The sequence below is a fragment of the Leptosomus discolor genome, chromosome 7 (assembly GCF_034619465.1).
Source record: "Leptosomus discolor isolate bLepDis1 chromosome 7, bLepDis1.hap2, whole genome shotgun sequence".
Taxonomy (NCBI): Eukaryota; Metazoa; Chordata; class Aves; order Leptosomiformes; family Leptosomidae; genus Leptosomus; species Leptosomus discolor.
In genome coordinates this window covers 35,901,991-35,918,229 of record NC_141397.1, presented here as the reverse complement: position 1 = coordinate 35,918,229, position 16,239 = coordinate 35,901,991, and the positions used below count along the sequence as shown (strand labels likewise).

At 37.5% G+C, this 16,239-nt stretch overlaps 1 protein-coding gene across 1 annotated transcript in view; it reads right to left on the bottom strand.

The window, feature by feature from the left end:
* NFX1 (nuclear transcription factor, X-box binding 1) overlaps nucleotides 1–16,239 on the bottom strand; it is a 71,823-nt gene that overhangs the window by 26,932 nt on the left and 28,652 nt on the right. Inside the window, exons 6-17 of the mRNA XM_086467776.1 lie at nucleotides 14,788–14,859; nucleotides 13,147–13,286; nucleotides 12,603–12,702; nucleotides 12,291–12,508; nucleotides 11,081–11,178; nucleotides 9,601–9,631; nucleotides 8,426–8,508; nucleotides 7,403–7,511; nucleotides 3,024–3,143; nucleotides 2,302–2,381; nucleotides 1,743–1,973; nucleotides 1,383–1,456 (exon numbers count right to left, since the gene is read on the bottom strand). Coding sequence (XP_086323902.1) covers nucleotides 1,383–1,456; nucleotides 1,743–1,973; nucleotides 2,302–2,381; nucleotides 3,024–3,143; nucleotides 7,403–7,511; nucleotides 8,426–8,508; nucleotides 9,601–9,631; nucleotides 11,081–11,178; nucleotides 12,291–12,508; nucleotides 12,603–12,702; nucleotides 13,147–13,286; nucleotides 14,788–14,859 — 1,356 coding nt within the window. The remainder of the gene's footprint in view (nucleotides 1–1,382; nucleotides 1,457–1,742; nucleotides 1,974–2,301; nucleotides 2,382–3,023; nucleotides 3,144–7,402; nucleotides 7,512–8,425; nucleotides 8,509–9,600; nucleotides 9,632–11,080; nucleotides 11,179–12,290; nucleotides 12,509–12,602; nucleotides 12,703–13,146; nucleotides 13,287–14,787; nucleotides 14,860–16,239) is intronic.

The window sequence follows — 16,239 nt, the reverse complement described above, 5'->3', positions numbered from 1 at the left end:
TCCCTTCCTCTTGAATTGGGCTCTGACTAGATAAATACATATGTGTTCAGCTAATGCAGGCAAGGACTCAGTCACTGACTTCAAAGAACCATCTTCCTTATATGAATACTTTTGCAGTGCCTGAGCTATAGAAACAGCGGAGAAATAACAGCCTTCAAAAATTTGGACTTGTAATGACATTACCTTCCCAGATTATCATTAGTGACAAGCATGTGTGAATTTAAACTGGTATTTCAAAACTGAGTCAGTCTTCTGATCCATATTCATAGCAATAGACCTTAGCAAAAAAAAAAACCCTTTTCTTCTAAAAAAGAAAAAATGATCATCAGTCCTGTAAATATACCTTGCATTCAGTTCAGTACTGACTACAATTGTTCTTACCTGTTCCTGATTAGTACATTTTGCTCCTCGTTTTCATTAGGAAGTATCAAGCACCTATTACACAGATGCTAACCCATCTTCTGTCAGAATCTGAATCTGGGCAGTGTTCAGCAGGAACAAAACAGCATATCCTGAGCTGGGCTACTATTGGGCCCGCAAACAGCAGTTCCAAACAAAACAATCAGTAGGAAGCTTTCTTTGAAAGACAGGAAGAATCTGTGACTGTGCTCTCCTATCAACTGGGATACAGAGCGGAACTCTAGTTGCATATCAACATTCTAAATTAATTTTTTGACTCACTCTCAAACACAGCCTCAGACTAAGATGATGATGATGATTATTGCTATTTTCAATTTAAAAGTTCCAAAACCCTACTTTTCTTCTTTTCCCTGACTCTTCCTTGCCCTCTCTTGTAAGAAAGAAAGAGAAGTCAGTTTAGAAATGGTATCTAGAGACAAATCTATTGCAATAAATGGAGTTGGGTAGGACTCAAGTTTGCATATTAATAACTAAGATTTAGATGCCAAAGCACTCCTGCCTAAATTTAGCTGTTTCAGAATGACTTAAAATCACTCTTTGTAGCTTCCATCATTGGTATTGACTAGGTTCCATCACACATTAAGGGAAGCTTAGACAGAAACTCACACATGGACTGCTGTATGTAATCACCTACATTCAGGAGCCTGCATCTCAACCTGCCCAACTAGTCTGTATCTAATTGCTCTGCGTGGGTAGAGCAGAGCTTCACAGATAGGAGATTCAAGCTTTGACACACTACCACAGTTAGACTAACAACAGTGAAAAGAGGAATGTGTTCTAGTACAGCATAGCTGGTATGGAAGCTCAGGGGAATACAAAAAAAGAAACTGGAAGTACGTGGAAGTATAAAAAAAGCGTGGAAAAAACTTGTGAATTAAACATATTTAGTCAAGCCTGAAATTTAATCAAACTGCAAAGAAGTAAGTCCAGTAAAGAATTAAAATAATTATTACAGTACAAACCTTTGATATGTATTAGATGCTTCTGAGCAAATCATACTCTCCTTTCTTCTTCCACACTCACACTGAAGATCAACCTGTTGTATCACACAAGTGAGCAGCTTTTTAAAACTTTTGTCTTTTTATGGCCATGGAGGGGTGTGAGGGAGGTAAATTTATTCCTTTAAAAAGTCCCATTTTAGTGGAATAATGGCTAAAAGTGATACAGTTTTTTTTAAAAAAATCAGTATTTTAAGTTTAGGGAACCAATGTCATGCTATCAATATAAAAACATGACACTTTTTGTCACTACTGTTACTGGCTAATAATTACACCATACAATTAGCCTGTGAATTTGCAGTGAGTTTTCTCTGGGTGTCTGACCTTTGCAGAGCAGGATGTTGTCGGGCAGGCTGAAGAAGGATGACATGGAGCCATACAGGGATGATTACAATACAGCCTTGGAATGATACATGGCTGTTTACAGTCTTCATCTATAAGACATTCTCCTTTATGACAGATTCTTTTACATTTGTGCATTCCACATTTTAACATTTGATTGCAGCGAAGTCCACAGGAAATGTCAGTGAGATGACAAGGAATATTACTGCGCAGCTGGAAAAGGGAAGGAAAAACATGACAACAAACAATGAAAAATTATAAATGCAAATCCCAAAGTACTTTTACTGTTCACACCTTCATTTGGCACTGTCCACGCAAGAATCACAATACTTTAATATCTTAGGACAAAGACTGAGTTTTTCTTTATATCATAGTCCAAAATAGCAGTTGGCCTGAATGCGTATGGTATAAAAGATACACTTTTTTAATTTAATCACATTAAACTCAAACTTCAGTAACATACTCCATTCCAAAGAGGCCACAAAAATCTAAGCCTACAGTCCTAGAACATTGTTAGTATTCAAATACTGTCCAGACTTACTTCATGCTTGCCCATGCACCATTTCTGAGTGAGATAAGTACAAGGTGGACATTTCTCCTCACTGTGACATGAATGGTACACTGCAGTCACAGAAATAAAAGAGCCAGCACAGTTTCTTTAGCATACTTCAATCAAATGCATTAAAAGAGACAGTAAAAACACGAGTTTGCATTTCAGAACTACACAATTTATGGGAAGTATGATGCTTCATGCAAGGATAAGCTGTTCTTTAAAGTACTCTTTAAAAATTATGATGGCAGGTTTTCAGGTGAATATTCTGTACTTTCTAAACGAAATAGCAGAGAATTTTGTAACTTCTGAGCAGGGCTATACTATCACACAGAGTTTGTCAGAAAGCACATCTGTTTGATCTGTCCTATATTTTTTGCATCAGCCAATGTAGTTCCAAGGAACTAGATTATCCTACTCTTTCAATAGACCACTTAATCTTTGGAATTTAATTGTGTTGTAGCTACTAATAACTATCAGAAAAAAATCCAAGCTTTAACCAGTCACAAGTACCGCTACTAGTACTCATGGCAAGTTTTTAGTCGGTTGGCTTTTACACATAGGCTTTTGGAAATACTCACAACTACTGAAAAAGCATCTAATAAAAAAGCAAGTATATTTTCAAACAGACCTATGTACATTTTTCTACATTTTGGATTAAAAAAACCCAAAACAAAACAAAAAACCAAGCAAAACTGAATGGCCTGACTTACCTGGATGGTCACAGTCATGTGGCCTGGTGCATGTTTTTTTACACTCCGGTGGCTGAGTGCCACAGGGGACAGGGGGATAAATCACGGATTCACCACAATAACAAGTTAACTCATCAAAACCTGAAAAAACAAATCAAATATATTCAAATGGCTACACGTATTTGCACGTCTCCACTGTGAGAAATCTTTATAAAAAACAAGCAAATGTTTTACTCCAGCTTTGGGTTTTGGTATTAAGCACCGCTATATAGTGAATTTATTAGCTGTTACAGGTCCTACAAGAAAACTGGACTACGATCACTTCATTAGGAATTATGCTTGCTTTTAGAGAGTGGTTCTTTGACAACAACATTTTGAACACGAGCAAGAGAAATGCTCTTGACAAGTTTAAAGCTGTTGCTGTTCCTTGACTTAAAAATGGGGAGATCTCTCTTGAATTTCCTTCCAGAAAGCACATCATCCAAATCTTGTGTTCCAAACTTCCCCCTGCCAACACTTTTTCAGACCAGTGGTTAGATTTTGTCCTTTTGGCAAGCCCTGCACACGGTACCGGGAAGATTCCAAAGAAAATTACCAAAAGGCCACCAGTCTGTAGACTTCTTCCTGTAATTTCTTCCGTATACTTCATTATGTCATTTAGTATTACATAGATCTTCATAAGCAGTTTACAAACCTGTCCAAATCCTGCAAAGCCAAATTTGTATGTTTCGGAAGTTCTCTGTCTCGGGCAGTATAAGTTTTCCTCTTCTTTTTTTTTCCTTCCACATTTGGGAAATAGATTTTAAACTCTTATCATAAAATTCCAATTCTCAGTGATAAAATAAAGAAAGGAATAGAAATACTTACCTACATCACCCCAACTAAAACTTGACATTGCACAAAAATTAAAATAGTTCACTCCTGCCTTTCAGACTATAAATGAACTGGGAAGGAGGCTGGAATGCAATCTACAGTTCAAACAGGTAAATCCTTAGAAAAACAGGACACTAAGGAAAATATTAACATCAGAAGTCATACAGAAGGAGATCTGAGAACAAAAAAGAGAATATGATCGTTCTATAAACAGATAAAGAGATAGTGGATCAGGGAGAACAAGAGAGAATGATGGAAGAGGTAAGAGAATAATGGGGCAATAGAAACACAAAACAATTCCAACCTGAAGAGAAGACAAGTGTATTAAGGGAGCTACTGAATTCAGAAAGTTCTCTGTCTGAGAATCACGGGATTCCTCCTTCCTAGTCTATCAAAGCAAAATTTGTTGAACTCTAAAACCCCAGAGGTTCCTACTGTCCCATTTCCATGGATATGATGGTTGCTGGATCAATATGCAGGTCCAGCCAGCGCAAGACTGAACACATATTCCAGAGAGACAAGACACAAAATACAAACATGACATAACATGACTGGACACACAGACTAACACAGGGACAGATGAACAACAACAACGTAAACAGGAATACCAATAGCCAAGTCCTCTTCCTCCTCTCCAGCTCATCAGGACTGGAGCTCACTAGCGAAGACGCACACACACTCCAGATTCACAGGCACACCGCCTTCATGGATGGCAAATACTAGCATAGGCTCTGTACTATCCATACCTGGACAGGCCCCTTACCCAAGGTTTCAGTCAGTGACTGGGTATTTCCAGAGGCAGACCTCCTCCTCCTAGCCTATCAGTACAGCTTTGAAGCAAGTTCATTAGCAAATTACACGGGAATCGCACACTCCCCTGGTCTCTCCAGGTGCTGGCACCCAGGCCAAGGGTCCCTGTAACTTGTGACCCCATTCTTCAGCTGCTGGCATACACACAGTAAATCTATCTGGTCTCTACAGTTGCTAGGATAGAGATTTATGTGCTTCCATGATCTGCAGCCAAGTCTCTAGCTGCTGGCATTTAGACCTCTCACACACAGAACAGAAAATGAGATGACACTGAAAGACACTAAGTCTAACTAGGACAGGATGCCGTTGTCATCAGGAGCACAGGGCTCTGTCAGAGAAGCGCACTGACCAGGAGCTTCATTTGTGCAAATGGTGCCTTTCATCTGCCCTTCCTTCCATTTTCCCATGAATCCACCTTGATTCCTCCCAGGTAATCTACCAAAGCAAATTTCTCCCCATTGTTCCCAGTTTAGCTACATCTGTACCCAAATCTGCTACTTCTGGTATCATTAGCTAGGTTATCCCAGCATCACGCAACCACCTAAGTTGTGCTGACCTTGCAATATTCCACTCCCAAAAGGGTTCCAAACACCTCTCTCCTCCAGTTATCTGTGAAGCTCAGAAATCTCTCACCCTTAAATCTGTGAGATCCATCCATTCCTCACGGCACTGAAACTTTTGTCATCTTTTCACTGTGTTTTTTGTTATATTCAGAAAATTCTCATGTCCGGTTGTTTTTTATGGTCTGTTCAGTCAGTTAAATCTCAGGCCAGGTCTTACTCATTTGTCTATGTATCTCAGAGTGCAGCAGTTAGTAGAAAGGATTAGAACTTTTGTCTAAGGACACTCAATTACAATTGAGTAATTTTTGTCTAAGGACACTCAATTACAATAAATTCCAGCAGATAAGAATGCTGGGGAGAATAAAATGTTAAGGGTTAGAAGGAAGGAGTAGAAAGAAGCAGAAGAAAAAGCTGAGAAGTTTTCAGAATGTCCATGGATTCTCTTGGAAAGCAAGCATGGGAAAGAGTAGGGCTTTTGTCATCTCTCACTACAGGTCTTCAAACAACCTGTAACCCTCTAGGCTTTAAAGCCACAAATCGTCCAGGAAGATGGAAGACCAGAGACCAAGAGTCTCTCTTTCTGTGCCCATGCTTGGACACAGAAACATTTATCTTTTTGAAGAGAGATACAGTCAGCATGCATGTCATATTCATAGGCTATTAAGACAGTCTACAATGCTATTTCAACCAAGGCAAGCTTTAGAGGCTCTAGTACCTTCTCTTTTCCAAGATGTTTCCATGAAAAGTTGGTCTCCATAAAAATGGAGTTTTTTGACTATGTCCATGTGCATATGGTATAGGAGAGACAAAGGTACTACTGCAGCTAAGACACTTCTGCTGTGAACAGTATCCTTACAATGTACCACCCCTTTCTCTCTCCTTTTCACCAATGCCATGAAGTCTGGTTCACACTTTCAACATCTCACTGTCCCCTCCAGTTCCAAAGCAGTATCCAGTTTCTGAGAGAGAAGACTCATTTTTCTCCAGCAGTGACTGCAGAACTACTAGACAAAAGACAGTATTTGATGAAAGCTGAAAGGGAACTACCGGTGAGTATTTATATTCCATTCTAGAAACACTCTCCCCTCACAGTTTTATTGCACATCACAGCAGATGCAAAAATAAACCTAGAATTCGCAGCTATAAGACTTAGCTGTGATGGATTTAAAGAAAACTTTCAAACTTCTTCAACGAACACTGAGTGGAAGGATGGATACGAGCTGAAGAATCCATTAAGGGCTTTTTCTGCCCAACTTTCAAAAACTGCATTTAATAAATAGCTTATAATTTCTGTGACAAGCTACATTACGTAAAGAAAGGGGAAACATATTAAAATATGAGATCAAGGAGAAAAAAATTAAACTGAAAATGTCCCGGATCAACTAAAGGTTCTGCTAGCAGAAGGAAACATAGAAGCATTCTGTCTGCTTCAGGCCAAAATCAGAAAATTTAATATTATCTACCTTTTATAATGACACAAAATGATCAACATATGGTCCCCTACATCAAGTGGTAAAAAGCAGTTGTAGAAAACTAGTATATTCAACAGGCACAGTACATAGCTGTCTAAAGCTATCGCACCAGTTTAAATCTTTAAAAATTCAGCAAGCCTAAGAAAATTAATACCTGCTGGCTGTTAATCCATTCTTAGCAATTCAGTACTAATTTTCACCATCCAGAACGTGACCAGAAAGCCTAAGACACACATGACTGACATCTCTTATTTCTTCAAATGATCCTGTCCAGTGAAAAATCACAAGTACCAAGTTGGGAAAGTCTGAATTCTAAGCAGCTAAACAAATTCTGCTACATCCTTCAATATGTTTAACAGTTATTACACTGTTAATCAAGAGTTCACTTAACTTATTATCTTTCTAAACTGCTTTTTATTCATCGCATGATTCCTCAAATTTTTTAAATGATTGCTGGATAAACTGAATATATTTCACCGTAATTCAATTTTAATTGTTGAAATCCAACACTTAGTAAACTCATCTAAAACAAAAACTTTTTCTTTCATGAAAAAAACATAAATTCAAATCAACTGCAAATTCTTCAAGTTCTGGTCAATTTGTATCACCTTCACTGTCCAACTCTGACCAGTTAAGTGAATAAATTTCTGTAAGAAATAATGTACTCTTGCACGTAACTCACTTGTTTGCCAGCATGTTTGACAACTGCCCCGATGACACGGTTCTTCACATCTGTGAAGCCCACAGTTGAGTTTACGACCACAAACCAAAGAACACTTATGTTCTGTGTCCTAGGGGAAGGCAGAAAAGAAAAGCAGATTTAAGCTATAAAGCCCATTGGTTTATTATTCTCTGCGAGGTCATAATCTACTAATTCAAGAAACTGTAAAAGGCAAAAAAGTAGCTTAGGCCTGATCTATACAGTTTTTCCATCATTGTATGGATACACAACTTTTAAAGTGGATTCTGTTAATACCTCATAGTTTATGCTTCTTGTATTAAGTAATATCGTTCCCCTCCCATTCCCCCTGGAATCACTGCATTGACAAAAAGCACCTTTACACTGATTTAACTGCATTTAGGCTGAAACATGTTTTTTATTTATGATGATATCCACAAAACATATGCTGCAAAATAAATGCACATACACAAACTTTTTGAGCATGACCAATACTGCAAATAGAGACTGGACGATCACAGAATGGTTTAGGTTGGAAAGGACCTTAAAGACCACCTAGTTCCAACCCCCTGCCATGCGCAGGGACACCTTCCACCAGACCAGGTCGCTCCCAGCCCCATCCAGCCTGGCCTTGAACACTGCCAGGGAGGGGGCAGCTGCAGCTTCTCTGGGCAACCTGTGCCAGTGCCTCACCACACTCACAGGAAAGAATTTCTTCCCAATATCAAATCTAAATCTCCCCTCTTTCAGTGTGAAACCTTGTCCTATCACCACACTCCCTGACAAAGAGTCCCTCCCTGCCTTTCCTGTAGCCCCCTTCAAATACTGGAAGGCCACTCTAAGGTCTCTCCGGAGCCTTCTCTTCTCCAGGCTGAACAACCCCAACTCTCTCAGGCTGTCCTCACACGGAACAGATTGACAAGCCAAAAATGTGAAAATACAAAAGTAAGAAAGTCTTTGAACATCACAATCAAGACCAAGCACGCATCAGAATGAACAATCTTATAAAACCACATGTAAACTTACCACACAGCAAACTTCATTACACTTGTGTCGTCCACACGATCTTTTCTTGTTGCATCGCTTGTCACACATGAATGTAATAGCAGCTATTAAAACAAAACAACAAAAAAACCAGTCACAAAACCCAAACCTTTATGTCTTTGCTTATGCTGAGAACAAAAGCTGCAATCACAATATTATGCTAAGGCTGTTGCAAAGTATGGTCTAGAAGAGATTAATACAGTGTAGGTCAGCAAGCAAACTTTTAAATTACTTGCTCTCCCTCCAGAAAAGGATTCTGGAGAGCAGAACACATGAAACTAGTTTATTTCACATTAGTCCTTACAACATGAACTCTGCACAATAGAACACAGAAAACAGGATAACCTGATACACTGAGTACCACAAACATCCAATTTAAGACTGCTCAAATCGGTAAGGCAGTACAAGTCAGCTAAATACAACTACTGCTGATATGCTCATGAAAACACTGCTAACAAAGCACATCCTTATCATCATCCACAGATTACAAAAGCAATCACTTCTGGATTCTGAAGAGCAAAGTCCTCATAGACAAAAGCTCAAATTAGGAAATATGCATATTACTTCCTTATGTCTCTTGCAAATAAGTACCTCAGTATGACAGGGGGCCATCAAGTAAACATTTCACTGAGGCAAATTTTGAGATGCTATATCCAGAATACCAAGAAGTGTTAAATGGGAACTCTCTGCCAAGCTCAGATGCAAAGACCAGCAGCATACAACTGTAAAGCAGAATCAAAGCTTTTATTTCCCCAGGGACTTGGGCAAGAGCAGAGTCAAAGCATTACTTTGCATGTGAGCTGTGCAAGTTGACCCAAAGATAGGCAGAATGCCAGGGGTGGGGCAACCTACTGAATATGGCAGGTGGCATTAGAAACTGTCCAAACTGAAACAGACAGCTTGTCTGGAATCTTCAAGATCAAATGCTGAAGAAGTCTTTCCTTAGGTAAAAGGTGGACTGAAATAAAAGAGGTTTATTTCAAACCTTCTCCCAAAAGTAGCATCACCTCAAGAAATGACAAACTTGGCATAGAAGCATGGATAAAAGCAGAGTATTGATCAGATGTTTGCCAATTTCATCATTCAAGCCCAAAATTAATGAGCTGTGTATCATTTTTAAAACAATTTCACACTATATATGTAACATAACACTGTACCTTTATTTCTGAGGAGAGCACATGGGACTTCCTAGGAAACAAACAGAGAGCCATTAGGTTAAAACAGAAGGAATAACCGAAACTTATCTAGGAAACTACTAGTCACAAGATGCAGAACAAAGCAGCACTCTCAGTTTTAGTGTCTATTACATTTCTGTATACAAAAGTGAAACAAAAGCTGGGAAAAAATCCTTGACTCTTAACACAATACTTTTTCCTTCAGTATTAAATACCAATTTCAAACAACTGCAGTTTTGTATTCCCCATTTAATTCAGCAGATAGTGCTGTGAAGTGACAGAAACAAGTTTGTCCCAAGAAACCAGAAATTTGCATGGAGGAAACCAAAAAAGCTCTTCCAGAGAATACTGATAGAGAGCATAAATTTGTGCTCTAACCAACTGTCCCAAAAAATGCAAGTCTGACTTGATTAAAAAAATTTAAAAAAAGACAGACAGAGAGAAGTGAAATTTCATGATCAAATAAGTTTTGCCTAGACTAAAGACTTCAACATGAAAATAAAAGGTGATGGATGAAAAGAACATTGTTGATCAACTACATCTGGACCTTCAGTCAACTTTACATTCTGAGTTGTCATTTCTGAGCATGACATTTTTCCTGACTGATTTAAATGATCACTGCAGTTCACTCATACTTTTTCAAGAAACAGCTTTCTGGGGTCTGAGAAGCTGCATAAACTAAACCCCAAACCTCACTACTTTGTTTCAGGCCTCAAAACGTAAGATAATCTGAAGCCTTCTACTCCATAACTACCTTCAACAAACTTGCAGGAGAAAACTGTTCCAACCTCAAGCAAACTCTCAGTCATTTCTATGTACTTACAAACTTACATATTCAGAAGCTATCTCTACTTATAGGTGACATGTAACAGGTCAGAAAAGTCATCAAGGCTCCTATGATAGTAGCCAAAGATTTCAAAGCTATGACTACAGAAAGTAGTATAGTTTAAAAATATACTAATTATTTTATAACAATTGCTAAGAATCTCCTGGGTGAATATATAAATGTGTGAACAATGGGGACCAGTAAAAACTTCATATTCTCTCCAAAAAATTCTACAGCAGATCTACAAGCTACTACTACATTTTTAGTTTGCTTTTTATGTTAGTCTACCTTTTTTCTCTCAGTTCACATTACTCTTGATAAAACTACAATTCTTTGTACTACATAAATACTGCAGGATAATATAGGACTTTGCAGCATTTTTAAACAAACAGAATTCTGTGTAAACTCTGCAAAAACACTTCAAAAACTTGCCTTCACAGTAAGGAGCCTGTTAGCACTTCACAGTACAGTTCAGTTAGCACCTATCAGTTAGCATCCAACGGAAGTTCTTGCAACTAAGGAGCACAGCACCTCTTATACTTCTTTCCTTTCCTCAACTACTTCAGCTCATTTTTCTCCACAGCTTTAAAAACCACAAAGATTACCTGTTTCCATGGTCAAGCTTTATACACTCACCTTTTTTTTGAAGCCACACCTACAATAAATATTTGATGTGTGAGAACACGGTCTACAGTCTCCTTCATGGCAAAGGCTTTCACATGTATGAACAAATTCTAGCAAAATGAAAATACACAGATCGACAATTAACAAAAAAATAAAATCCATGATCTGGAACTTCGTATTTATTAGGAGCATTACTGGTCAAAGACACTAAGCTTATGTGCAGCTGAGTTTCCAAACAAATTAACTATTTCGAGTTAAATGTGCATAAAATTTTGCAATTATTTTCAATTTTTTAATCCTGAATCTATAGACTAGCATTTGAGGTCTACAATTAACACTGAAAATGCATAATTTAAAATATTTTTTACATTGATGCATATCAAAAAAAAAAAATCTGTAATACTATCTTACCCAAATTCCAGGAATTTTAGGTAATTTTTCATTCCTTTTCAGCCCAAAAGAATGACTTACTATACATACCTTCATATTTTACTTACTAGGTTAATTGAAACTCAACAAAAAGCTAAATTACGCACTCCCTTTCTACTTGTTGTCCTTGGACTGACGGAATGGATCAGTCATTAGTAAGAAGCCCTCATCCTGACAGCACTGGTCTCTCCCCCCTCAGAAGTCTAACAAGTCACAATTAAATATGTAGTCTCTAAAATTGGAGCTTCACACAATCTCAAAGCTAAATACACTTGAGTTATCTAAAGCATTAACTGAAGTGTCAAAGTGCTTCTGCACACTAAGTTTCTCCAGCTTTCCAATGCTGTTTTTTACTTCGTAACCCTCTTAAAGCAGCAGGAAATGAGTATTTACTAGAGGCATCTGAACAAAGTAATTTCTTCCTACGTAGAAAGTCTCCACGTAGAAGTCCCAGACCTATGTGGACTTTTAGAAGACATCAGTACATACTATTCTCTGGAAATTCCTCCAGCTCTATTCCTCTACCCATATAGCAAAGATGCATGCAAACAAAATTTAAAAGGCTATCTAGTGTTAGTGCTTTCTAGTCAAATGTATTTCCTGATTTTAAGATCATTATGAACAAATAAGCCAGACTGCAGGCTCTGCAGTGGCTTTTACACTCAAGTTTAAAACCCAAAATGACTAATCAAATATTTATTTATTGAAATGAAACAGTTACAGATCACTTTAAAAAAAAAAAAGCAAAACAATAAGATAATTGGAATACTCTGATGTAGAAAGTTCTAATTACCATAGCTACCACAAGAAAGAGGTTTGCCACATGTTTTTCCACATGACGGGATAGGGTCTGTGCATATTTTACGTTCAACACATCCTAGTTCCAGTAATTTGCTGAGAGGAGTTTGACCACAGGGACAGCGATACACTACTTGAGGAAGTCGTGGACAGAGCTGGCAAGGCTGAGGGTGGCATACTTGCGTACAGTTGTGCCTCCCACAATTTAATTTTCTGGAAAAAAAAGAAATTATCTCAGAGTATTGGGATCAGAGTGTGAATAAAATGACCTTTTTCTTTTCAAAAGCATAAGTTATAGTGACCTTACTTGCCACATATATTCTGACATGAGAAATTCCCAAATCCATCAGAGAATTCTTCCTTTGTCCCACACAATACTTCCTTAAAGCTGCTTCCACAGTAACACACTGAAAGAACGCAACATTCCACAGAAAACAACACAAGAGAACATCAGTGAAAAAATACCTCCAGCAGTACAGCAAATATAAAAGGTTAAAACGTGAAAAATTGTTAGTCAGATTTTAGAAGGGTAATGAAGTTGCTCTTCTTTAGATTTATTTCAGCAATACAGCTTTCTCAGTCCTACAGAAGCTGAAATTCCAGGTTTATTTGCTTTGATAAGGAGGTAAAAACTGAAGGGGAAGTACAATCTGCACAAAAAGCTTGCACATGTTTATATTCTTATTTAAATATATTGTGATGCTGACACATTTTCCGTTTTTCAAATATTCTAGCAATAGATTTTGTTTTTGTTAAGTAAAAATAAAGCACTTGCCTCTTGGTACTGGCTTTTTTCCCCCTCTTGTTTTCATAGTATAGAGTGGATATACATAGGGCATTCCAATACTTACCTTGCTGTACTGTTAATTGGCAAGGTGAACACTTTCCTGCATGGCACACTTGAGCACAGCTGTGCTTACCACAGTTTAAAGTATTTCCACATACATTAGAACAGTGAATTTTTGTTGATTGGCCACAGCGAACTGAATGACTGTAGAGAAACAACACCATAGCCCATCAGCTACCTTAGTATCTATACAGCATCTATTAAAAAGGAAAATACTTTTTCAGTAAAATGCCAGAGCCTTTGAAAGGGAGGATAACTCATCAATGAAAGAGATTTTTAGGAAATAACTCTCTATTTTACCCCCTCCTCCCCCTCTCCCACCCCCACTAAAGCAGGACACATCACAGTAGCGAGTCTACAGAATTTTCTCTCAACAAAACAGAAAAAACAAAGGTGACACTGTAGCTTGAACCTAACATGTGGTAATGCATTGTGCCCAAAGAGCAGACATTTCTATTACAGACACCTTTCTGAAGACTTAAATGATCCTACGTCCACTGAGCTCAATGAAGATTAGGATGTGAGCCTTAATAGTGAGTCAGCAGTCTATGAAAACAGTTGTTGGAGTTTTTAATTAAATTGTTAAAAAAAGGGACAAACCAATAAATTCTCCTCTTTTTCCATTCCAGCTAGCTTCATACAGTGGCTATAAAAAGTACATTTCAAATAGAAACTTTAAAACACCTTAAAGTCAGAGGTACCATACTATACATCTTGGATGCTAGTACATATGAAAAAATGGTATTTAGAAGCACGTTTTAAGTACTAAATGCAGTATTACAAAAATCTGCAATCTGGTGAAAGTAGCTTGCACCTGGGAAAAAATCATAAATCAAAGTTGGTGGCATCTATTAAACTTTTAAATGCAATCACCTAATACTATATTCAAACTTTCGTAAATAATTGTAAAAGTCTGAAAACCTTTTTTCTAGAGCAAGAATACTAACACTGAAATAGGTTTTTTGTTTGTTTTGGTTCTGGAAATGAGCACAGGCAATCATTTTATTACAAAAAATCAGTTCTAGGTAGCTAGAACAGGGACTCTAAAGACTCAGAACAACTGAATACAAGCAATCACAGATAGTATGGGCAGTCATTGCTGTTGGTAACAACACTACATGCATCAAAGGCGCAAGGAAAAGACAGCCTTCAAGTCTGGAATATACTACAGACTTCTCTCTTGCTAGTGGTACAGCTTCCCAGAAATGTACACATTATTTTTGAAATTATTATTTCTGGAATGGAGTACTCAATGTTACATTCCATTCAGACAGAAAAGCTGTGAACCTTTTCCTACTTCTTTCTCTGTGCCTTCGACAAAATAAATAAATATTAGAATAGGATTTCAAGATCAACTCAACTCACAGACTGCCTGGACAATTCAGCTACATGTACCATAAAATAACTAGAACACAGACAACTCTTTTTTTATTATTTTTATTTTTTCTTAAAAGATTAAAAGTAACCACATTTTTTAAAATATAAAATTCTCCAAATTATTTTAGTGCACAAAGAAGTTATAGCTCAGAATAAACTTTGTTCTGTAAACTTTCAATCAACTATAAGAAAGAAAAAATTTATAATATAAACTTCTAATAAACTATTCTCATATAAATTTTTGTTTGGATAATAGAAGCATTCTCACCTAGTTTGTCCACATTCACATGTTTTTGTCACAAAGGCTGGGCACGAAGGGCAAGGTCCTGGATGGCACAGGCTTAAAAACAAGTGAAAAAAACCAAAATTGTAAAGTTAACTTTAGCTTTACTACACTCCCAGAAAAACAACTCACCACAACCCAATACGCAGTGCGCTATCAGAAAATTATACAAGCCACCTACACTCCTGCAGGGTATGAAAGCATTATTAACACAAGAAAAAAAAATATTACATTATTACAGTTGCATCAGTCTCAAATGTCACTGATGTTGAAGGAAAACTCCAGTACTCCTTCTGCTGTCAAATCAACAGTAACAGTGCTACTAATGCATTTCATAGTTCACATTTCACCAGCAGACATGCATCAACTCAACTGTGTTCACCACTGATAACACTCAAAACAAACACCACATGTCCAAATCATTCATATACTTCTTTGTTCAGTGATCTTAAATGGACTAGAGACAAAAACTCCTCTATGAATGTCTTCTTTTGAGTTGGTGGCTTTATCTCTGAACTCAGCATTTCTAACACCACCAGTAAGAGTTGCTTGCTCCTCTTCCTGTAAGGTAATGTGTGGGAAATGTGGCAAGTCTGCCTCAGTTTTCTTTCTTACCATCAAGTGCAGTTTCCTGTGAGTGCCACCAATGCCAATCCTTTACTTGATTATCAGATCTCACCTCCTACTTCAAGAAACATGAGATGGACCCTACCTGCATGTAAGACCTCTGTTGGGTTTGCAAAGTTATACTTCACTTGTCTGCACTCTTGCTTAGCAAGCTCCCAATTCCCTTGCTTTGCAAATACAGAAGCTCTCATGTGGAGTAATTATTATCGGCCAGGACTGAGCAGCCCAGATGTCTTAGCCAAAACAAAAAGAAGAAAACCACCAGTCATAAATACCTATAATATTAGACTGCAGTCTTACAGCAGGATTCCTTCTGTTAGAAGAGCAATTAATTTCCGGACATCTCCAAGTTTTGATAATGTGTTTCTGAGACAGTTTTAAGTAAGCTTGTGTCATTTTGTTAATTTGAACAGAAAAATTCCAGTAATGTAAAAACTAACCCTTTGAAACCAAACTTCTGACTTTAAAAATAAGTATTCTTTATGCATCCCTCCAGATACACGCACTTGCATGCTACTTGTTTAGTAAAAGCCACTCATACAATTTGATTTATGCAGAAGCTACATTATGTCTACAGTTCCAGGACTGAGTTGATCAATACCACAACAGTTAAGATAAAAATTCAAATTACATTCAGCACGCAGACACACACAAAAAGCTCCTCCTTCGGTGATAAAGATGGGTGATATCTTAGCATTTTAATCTGTTTCAAGGGACTAAACAAAAAGTTACATTAAATGACTTAACGGTGTTACAAACTAAAAAAGACAGACTGAAGACTTCAGAATTAACTTCTGTTCAGTGAATGCA